This window comes from Fukomys damarensis, unplaced genomic scaffold (assembly GCF_012274545.1).
Source record: "Fukomys damarensis isolate Sample0158 unplaced genomic scaffold, DMR_v1.0_HiC HiC_scaffold_19, whole genome shotgun sequence".
NCBI lineage: Eukaryota > Metazoa > Chordata > Mammalia > Rodentia > Bathyergidae > Fukomys > Fukomys damarensis.
The window spans coordinates 63,104,615-63,113,886 of record NW_022900931.1 but is presented as its reverse complement, the minus strand read 5'-3'; the positions used below and the strand labels follow the sequence as shown (position 1 = coordinate 63,113,886).

The 9,272-nt window shown below is 53.6% G+C and overlaps 1 protein-coding gene across 5 annotated transcripts in view; it reads left to right on the top strand.

Annotated features, from left to right (window-relative positions):
* The window catches only part of Gng8 (G protein subunit gamma 8), a 6,698-nt gene extending 6,098 nt beyond the window's left edge, over positions 1-600 (top strand). For all 5 annotated transcript variants that reach the window (XM_033765866.1, XM_033765865.1, XM_010640849.2 and 2 more), the window contains one exon: positions 448-600. In XM_033765866.1, the coding sequence (XP_033621757.1) occupies positions 448-576 (129 nt within the window). In that variant the 3' untranslated portion in view covers positions 577-600. The remainder of the gene's footprint in view (positions 1-447) is intronic.
* Positions 601-9,272: the final 8,672 nt, after the last annotated feature.

Below are 9,272 nucleotides of genomic sequence, written 5' to 3'. Positions count from 1 at the left end.
ACCATCCTCTTATTCATCCTGTGAAAACAGCCTTGGTCAAAAGATTAAGAGAGCTCCTGCCTAGAAAAGATCTGCTACTTAGCCTTGAATAGAAAAGGACAGTGACTGATAAGAAATGTGAATCAAGAGCCAGGGATGTAGCTCAGTGGTGCTGCCACCTGCCTCCCAGATGCAAGGTCCTGAGTTCGATCCCTGGTACCAAAAAAAAAAGAAAGAAAAAAATGTGCATCATTGTACTCAGGAGTGGGTTGCAGTCCCTGCATAGGAGATGATTTTGACCAGACAGCAACTGAGGCTTCGCTGTTTTGCACTATCAGAATCAGGCCCGCTTTGGGGGCGGGGCCGTTCGAGAGTGGGAGGGGCCAGAGCAAGGGGCGGGGTTTGGGGACCCTCCGAGGGCGGAGCCGCTGGACCAGCGCTGCGACACATCCACCTGCTGGCCTGCAGGTGTCGCAGGCGGCAGCCGAGCTCCTGGCTTTCTGTGAGACGCACGCCAAAGATGACCCGCTGGTGACGCCGGTACCCGCCACTGAGAATCCTTTCCGAGACAAGCGTCTCTTTTGCGTACTCCTGTGAGCCCTCCCGACAGCTTACCCTCCCCCGCCAAAGTACAAGTCCAATAAATTTGGTGACTGTGGTGGTGCCTGTGCTTCCGGGGAAACTGAGGCACACGCTGAGCTTGGGATCACCTCGAGGGAACCTGTGTTCCTTCTTCTTGCTTCTGAGTGTGTGTGGAACGTGGGCCGCGTGGATGCCAAGAGTGTACAACTCTGCCACAACCTCAGAAGAAACTGTCCTTCACGGAGGGCCCCGCCATCTGCTCCTGAATTTATTTAACAATTGTCCCGACGGCCCCAGAGAACACTTCATGATACTCATCTTACAGATAGGACACGGGGCTGGAGAGAGTGGGGTGGGCAGCGTGGACACAGGCGTCCCTGGCTGGTCCTGCCCCTCCCGGAAGGCCCTGACTCCAGCAGCACCTTTCACAGCCAGCCCCTCCAAGGCTGCTGTCTTCAGGCCCCGACCTTTTCCTCTGTTCAGCCCTGAGTAACTGCTCTGTGACCAGCGCTGTGCTGGGCGATGCTGGACGCGTGGCTGAGGCCTAGTTAGCCTTAGTCCTGCCCTCCTGGCAGTGGCAGACCTTGTCCCTAGATAGCGATACTGACCCGGCTTGGGGGACAGGGAGGACTTCCTGGAGGAAGACACATCTAGACCGGGATGTGGTGGTAAGAAAACTTGCAAGCCTGAGACACAGAGAGCTTGCCTAGAGGAGTCCTGGGCAACTTAATAAGACACTGTCTCAAAAGATTAAGACAGTGAGGGCCAGGGGTTTGGCTCAGTGGTGCCGCCACCTGCCTTGCAAGCACAAGGACCTGAGTTCAATTCCCGGTACAAAAAAAAAAAAAAACCCTCATAAAAAAAGAAAGTAACCTCAATTAAAAAAAAAAAAAAGATAAGAAAAGGCTGAGGGTGTAGCTCAGTGTGAAGGCCCTGGGTTTGTTCAATTCCCAGTAGTGCCCCCCCACCGAAGAAATCTTTTTTTTCTTAAATTTTAAGGACAGAGGAAGTGACTTGTAACAGTCCTTGTCCCTGCTCTCTGTTTCCCGGCACACACACTGGTGGCTTGCAACAGCTGTTGTACTTTTTGGCTTTCTACTTTTAGCCTACATGATGTTTAAAGACATTCCTGACTCTGTTCCTAATTTGGAAAACAAGTATTTTGAATGAAAGCCCACGTTTTCAGCTCTCTGGATTTGTAAGGTCCACTGGCCCACAACATGACCATAGACTATGTGATTGACCCTGGCTTTCCAGCTTGCTGAAGTCCCTACCACACCCCACTGTCTCCCTGTTAAAGAAGGTGGGGGCCAGTTGTTGCCATTTATCATGAAGGCTGTGTAGTGGCTTCAATGAAGTGTGTTTCCATTAAAACTGGGGAGCTGGGCGTGGTGACACACGCCTGTAGCCCCAGCACTCTGGAGGCTGAGGCAGGAGGATCACCATGAGTTCAAAGTCAGCCTGGGCTACAAAGTGAGCTCAAGGCCAGCTGAACTACATTGAGAGAACCTATCTTAAAGAAAAGAAAAGAAGGGCCAGGGAATGTAGCTCAGTGGCTCTGCCCTTGCCTGGCAAGCACACGGTTCTGAGTTTGATCCCCCACACTGGAAAGAAGAATAAAAAGAAAGGAAAGGGTGGCGGGGATTTAACTTAGTGGTGCTGCTGCCAGCCTCACAAACACAAGGACACAAGTTTGATCCCTGGTACAAAAAAGAAAGAAAAAACAAAGGAAGAGAAACTGGGGAAAAGTCAGACTGAGAGGGCTGTGAGCTCGGCTTAATCACTTTACCCGAGGGCTCGAGAGCCACTGGTTTTGCTGCCCCCTCAGTCCCTGGCCTTCCACCCCCTTTGTCATCAGCTTGGCGCTGATGGAAGCTGGACCCTTGGATGCTGCTAAAGGTGGCTCGCTGGTGTCTCTTCCCTGGGCGCCTTCCATGAGCCTGGCAAATGCTCCATTATTCGTAGTGGATTGGGGTCCCCTGGGCCCCCACTTAGCTTCCTGTAGGATTGGGGCAGGAGCGGCTGTAATTACATCTCCCTCCTGCCTCCCACCTCTCTGCCAGCTCAGCCTGGTTGCATCATGTCTGTGGGAGCCCCGGGGGAGCAGGGGGACCGGGAGAGAGCCAAGGATGAGCTGGGGTGGGAGAGGAGGGAGGAAGGATGCTAGGGAGGGACGGAGTCAGAAAGGTTCCCGAATGTGCTGCTAGAACCTGGCACGCGAAGGCTGGAGACAGAATTGTGTAGGGTTTCAGGAGCCTGCACTGCATGGAGTCTTCCAGCCTGGAGTCTGGGAGCTGTACAAGCCGAACCCTCCCTCCACCATCTTTCGGGTCTGGGCAGCTGTGTGGAAATGGGAGAGGTTGGCTGGGGCTGGCGTCCAGGAGCAAGGGCACAGGGATCCGGGCACAGAAGGGACCAGGAGGAAGCGGGAGGTGGGAGGAGGGGGAAGCCAGAAGACAGAAGAGACAGGGCAGGTCCCTGGGTAACCAGCTGCTATGTGTACAGATCCAGTTAATCCTATTAGCCTTACAACTGGGCCACAGTACCAGGTCTGGTCACCCGCTGCTCTTTCCTGCCACCCCATCTGTGAGGTCAGCTCTAGGGCCAGGCCTAAGCTGGGGTCAGAGCCAGGCCAAGCAGAAGCGGAGTGGCTGCCTGGAGAGTACTGGTCTCCCTTCCCACTTCCCCACCCGCAAGCTCTGGCTGCCCCACCCCGGGCTGTCTTCTTGTTACGTCCTGGTGCCCTGTACCCTAACCTTGTGTGTTCGAAGCGGTGATGGGCCTGGCTGAGAATCTCAGCCACGGTCCACTAGGGGTCTCTTTCACAGTGCCCGTCTCACTGCATCCTCACCACGGCCCCCAAAGACACCGTTTATCTCCATTTTGCAGACGTGCAAATCAGGCATGGAGAAGGAGTTAGCGCACGGCTAGGTGGCTTTGGGGATTGGCGCCACAGGGTGCAACGGAGGCTGTCAGGAGAGGTTTGGATGCTGGGCCTTGGAGGAGGGGAAGTGAGGTCTCCCCAGGTGGGGGCACAGCCCAGGCAAAGGGAGGGCAGGGAGGGGAAAATGCAGATCCCTGCATCAGGGGCAGGCAGGGAGGGTGGCGAGGACCCATTTGGGGTGCAGGGCGGTAGGCAGAGGAGAACAGCCTCTGATGACAGGTGTGGGCCCTGCCACAGGCTGCATAGACACGGGCCCGCTTCTCACAGCGGCAGGCACAGCAGGCATGGTGAGAGGCACAGACAGCCTGCAGGCCTGGCGGAGCTTGGGCAGCTGGTGGCATGACTGTGTAGGGTACGAGTTGAGTCGTGCCTTCTCCTGGGCCAGGACCAGGAGGCAGGAGAGGGTCCAGCCCAGGGCAAGTGGCAGACTCGGGTCTGTGGCACATCCAGACTCAGCTTGTGCAGGTGGCAGGTGGATGTGGGAGAGGCTTGTCACAGCTTCGTACCTAGGCAGGCCCCAACCTTTCCCTGTCTATAGACAAGGTCTTGCTTAGTCACTTAGGTGTACAGTCTGGGCTTGAATTTAAGATCCTCCTGCCTTTGCCTTCCATATAGGCCTGTGCTACCACACCCAACAGCTTTGGGCTCTCTCTCTCTCTCTCTCTCTCTGGTTTTTTGAGACAAGGTCTCGCTATGTAGTCGAGACTAACCTGGAACTCATTATGTAGCCCAGGCGAACTCACAGCGATCCTCCTGCCTCAGCCTCCCGAGTGCTGGGATTACAGGCATGCTCCACCATGCCCGGGCGGCTTTGCTCTCTTGAGGACACTCACCCGGATAGCAGTCCTGGCTGAGTGGAGGATGCCTCAGCTGAGGTCCCCCCTGCCCAGGTCTCCATGCTGTGTGGATTTACACTCACTCCCCCACTGCAAAGTGCCCTCATGGCCCCTCTGTCCCTGGACATTGGCACACAGGAAACTGTCAAGTTTGTTGAATGAATAATAACATCAGGAGTGGGAGAATTTCTGAGACTCAAGCAGGGTGAATTTCCCTGATTTTCATACAACACTCCAACAAGGTCAAGGTGGTCCTTTGGTGAAGACAATCAGTGAAGAGTTTGTCAGGGCTGGGGATTTAGCTCAGCAGTTTGGTGGCCTGCCTTGCAAGCGCAAGGACACAAGTTCAATCCCCGGTACCAAAAAAAAAAGAGTTTGTCAGGGAAGTCTTTTTCTTGTGGTCACAAGACAAGTAATGAATGGTGGAGACAGCTTCAAATTCCATTCTTGCTGGGCCTGGTGTCACACACCTATAATCCCAGCACTTGGAAGGCCGAGGCAGGCCGATTGCCATGAGTTCTCCTGTCTAAGCACTCATCAGGCCCCACTCTGCTTAGCTTCTGAGATCAGACGACATCAGGTGCATTCAGGGTATATGGTTTGTATATGCCACAAATTTGAGCCCAGCCTGGACTACACAGTGAAACCCTGTCTCAAAAAGCTAAAATCAAAACTAAGAAACCCCCCCAAAACCAAAATTCATTCTCTTCCCATCGAACTCTCCACATCCAAATACACACAGGCCACAGATAGACACAGCCACAAAAAAATGCATGAGCACACACCGAAAAGACACACACTGGTACACAAATAGACCCGGCTATGCCCTTCGAGAAAAAAACCTCTCCAGCCACATAGCCCCCAGAGGACGTAGCCATGGCTGCAGACACTCAGGACTTGTGTCATACACGTTCTCACACAGGGAGACACACACACACACACACACAGCTCCAAACATGCACGGAACACAGTGGCACAGATGTGGCCGTGTCCACACACACATAGTTCTGTCTGTTCACACAATCACACACACACACACAAAATACTGACACCAGCCGGCCCCCCAAGATTGTAAGGGGAAAAAGGAACCCTTCTACCTGGTTAGTGGGACAGCGAGCTAGTGAAACCACTATGGAGGTCAGTATGGAGAATCCTCAAAAACTAAAACTAGCCAGGTATGGTGGCACACACCTGTGAGCCCAGCACTTGGGGGGCTGAGGCAGGAGGGTTTTCATGAGTTCAAGTCCTGCCTGAACTGCATAGTGAGACAGAGATCCTGTCTCAAAAACAAAAACAAAAACCCTAAAAGTAGAAATTGCATTCGACCCAGGTATTCCCCCTTCTAAGTATCTTCCCAAGAGAGTCGAAAACATCACATCACACTGATTCATGCATACCAAGTTTTTAGCAGCACAACACATAACAGCTAACTTTGGAGGAGGGCTATATGTCCATCAGCAGAGGAATGGATAAAGACAATGGGATTTATTATTATTATTATTATTATTATTATTATTATTTATTATGTACCTGGGATTGAACTCGGGACCTTGTGCTTGTGAGGCAGGTGTTGGAACCACTGAGCTAAATCCCCAGCCTGGGATTTATTCTTAATGGAGTATTACTCTGCTATAAAGAATAAATTTGACTGTAATCCCAGCACTCCGGAGGCTGAGGCAGGAGGATCGCTGTGAGTTCGAGACCAGCCTGGGCTCCATAGTGAGCTCCAGGTCAGTCTTAACTTACATAGTGAGGCCCTGTCTCAACCCCCCCCCCACAAAAAAGAATAAATTTGAGTCATTTGTAGGGAGACAGTTGCACTTTGACACCATAATGTTAAGTGAAATAAATCAGACACGAGTTTAAATATTATATAATGTCTCTTATATGACGAATCTGAGGTATAAATAATTTTAAAAACAAAATAAAAGATAGATAATAAGAAACAAGGAGATCAATCTTTTGCAAATGGGAAGGGGACTGAGAAGGAAGGAAGGAGAAAGAAGAAGAAGGGATAAAGAATAAAAAGAATTAATGTATGATAAGTAGGTAGGTGTACATAGCTCCTAAAATGAGTGTAAACATTATGTACCGTTTCTGGTTCTTCAAAATAGGGTCTTGTTATGTAGTTTAGGCTAACCTTGAAGTTGTGAAGATCCTCCTGCCTCAGCCTCCAGAGTACTGGGAAAACATGTACCAGTAAAAATTAAAGAAAAAGGGGCCAGGGATTTAGCTCAGTGGTTCTGCTGCCTGCCTTGCAAGAGCAAGGTTCCGAGTTCGATCCCTAGTACTAAAAAAAAAGAGGGAAAGAAAAAGAATCCCCCCCCAAAACAAAGAAATCAGCCCGCTAAGATGCACTCATAAAAGCCACACAGACACCACCCACTGACACACGCATACACATAAACCCACAATCATCATGCTAACAAATACTCTCTTAGGGCATGGTAGTGCTCAGCTGTTATCTCAGCTTGCTTCAGGAGGCTGAGGCAGGAGAACCACAAATTCAAGGTCAGCCTGAGCAATTCAGGAAGAATCATCTCAAAAAGAGTCGGTTCAGTAGTACAGCACTTGCCTAGCATGCATGAGGCCCTGGGTTCCATCCCCAGCACAGGGGAAAACAAAATAAATAAGGGCCAGGGATCTAGCTCAGTGACACAGTGCTTGCCTCGCAAGCGCAAAGTCCTGAGTTAGATGCTCGTTACAAAAGCAAAACAAAACAAAACTAAGAACAAACCTCACATAAATCCTGCAGGCTCCCAAGTTGCACACAGAAGCTCAGCCCTGGCACCTGCCCTCTCCTGGGTCCCCACCTCCACCTCCAGTGCTGTGTCGTCCCTGAGTCAGTCTACTCCCTGTGGTCTCAGGGCTGTCCTTCCTCTTCTGCGCTGCCCTGGGTCCCTTTGGGAGGCTGAGTTCTGGTCTCACAGTGGGTGGAGAGAGGAGAGAGCTGCTGAGTCACCCTGCACACCCGAACACCCGGGCAGTTCCTCCTCAGGCTCCCTGGCCCCCCAAGATGCCCCTCCCCTAGTGCGGAGCTGAACCCCAGTGGCTCCTGCTATGCGCTTGCTGGGCTGTGGGTCAGCCCTGCCTGGGGAATGCGCACAGGCACATACATGCAGGCCTGACAACAGCCTGGACCCTTGGTCCCCTCACTAGGAAGGAGGCTGTCACCCATGAGCTGCTGACCCAGGTTGCTGTGTTCCCAAGTGTCACAAGAGGGGAAACCGAGGGCTAGAGGAAAGCAGGGCTTGTCCCAGTTCCTTCTGGGCATGGGAGCAGGGGGAACTTCCTGATCTTGTTGGGGACAAGAGGCCAGAAGAAGACAGCTCTGGGAACCAGAGCTCCCCACCTCCCCCAGCTCCCCTGGTGCTGAGACAGGACGCAAGCCTGCCAAGCGTCATCCCTCATTAATATGATATAACTTCCTGAGTTCTCCCTGCTCTGCCTGGGAACCGGAGCGCGTGGCTGGACCGCATGGCCAGGAAGCCTGGGACCCACATACAGGCAACCCGAGTGGGGCTGTGTGGTCTCCCGGGGATCCCTGGTCTGGCTGGAGCCAGGGCATCCATCCTGCCGGAAGCCGGGGTACCAGCTGGGCACGGGTGATAGGCAGCTGTGGGGAAGAGCAAGGGGCTGTGGTCATGAGGGCAGGGACAGAGAGAGCGAGGCCGTAGCTGTCCTCGGTCCAGCCCTTGGGTCCGGGGCAGCACTCCTGGCCTTGAACGTGAGAGATCTCATAGGCTCTTCCCTGGCTACAAAGATGCCACGCTGGTGTGATGCATTGTACAGAGGAGAAAACTGGACCATCCCACAGGAAGAGGGTGATCAAGTGGGCACAGTCCTGTACTCTGGGAGGACCCTAAGTTTGAGCCCAGCCTGGGCAATTTACTGACTTAGCAAGCCCTCCCCGCCAAAATAAAAAATTTTAAAAAGCCTGGGGATGTAGCTCAATGTGAAGGCCCTGAGTTCAATCCACAGTAACACACACACACACACACACACACACACACACACACACACGGGAAAGACACAAAGTCAAATGGTGCAACATCATGAGCCTGGAATCTGTACTCCAGCTGCAAGGAGTCTGGGGGTCTCTGAGGTCCTATTTGGCCCCCACGGTCCCCAAGGCTCCCCAGGAGCTGTGGACTCGCTGACCGCTGGCACCTGCGGACTGGACCACACTGACCTGGGAGGTGGTGCCTGGGCTGCATTTGGGAACGATGGAAGGCATCCATGTGGCAGGGCTCTGGAGCCTGGATGGCCGGCCACCCACCTGCGGCCAAAACATTATTCCTGGAGGTCAAGGTCATCAGAGCTTGGCCTGGGGCCTGGATGAGAATCAGGAGGTCCAAGGGCGCTCTCTCATGAGGGGCCAGTGAAGTCCTCCAGGCCTGGCCCTACGACTGGACACCAGACCCGTTCCTCCTCAGGACGCTGCGTTCACGAGCTGGGATCCCGGGGACAGAGTCTGGCCAGGCCACCTCCTTCCTCAGCCTCTGGAAGGAGTGAGTTGTGTCCAGGGACCAGAAATCTCAGTTGTGTCTGGAAAACACTGCATCAGGGAGGAATTTCCCGGTCATTTCTCAATCCCGAGGGCCATGTCCCAACCCAGGGCCTGGAGCCCAGAACAGATCCCCAAGGCCACCCCTGAGACAACCCCAGCTGCCAGTCCCGTGACACCGGTGGCATCCTGGTTCCCTGGTAGGCTCTGAAGCCGGGTGCCGGCTTCTGACACCCACCCCGAGCCACCAAGGGAGATGCCAGGAAGAAGGACCCAGACCTCAGTACGGGAGGGAGCAGGTGGCTGTTGGGGGACTAAGAGAGGAGCAGAGGGGAGTAGGCACAGGCCTTGGATGCAGGGACAGGGTGCAGGGTGGGAGGGAGGCAGCGAGCCCCAGGGGGCTGATGAAGGCGAGGGCAGGGAG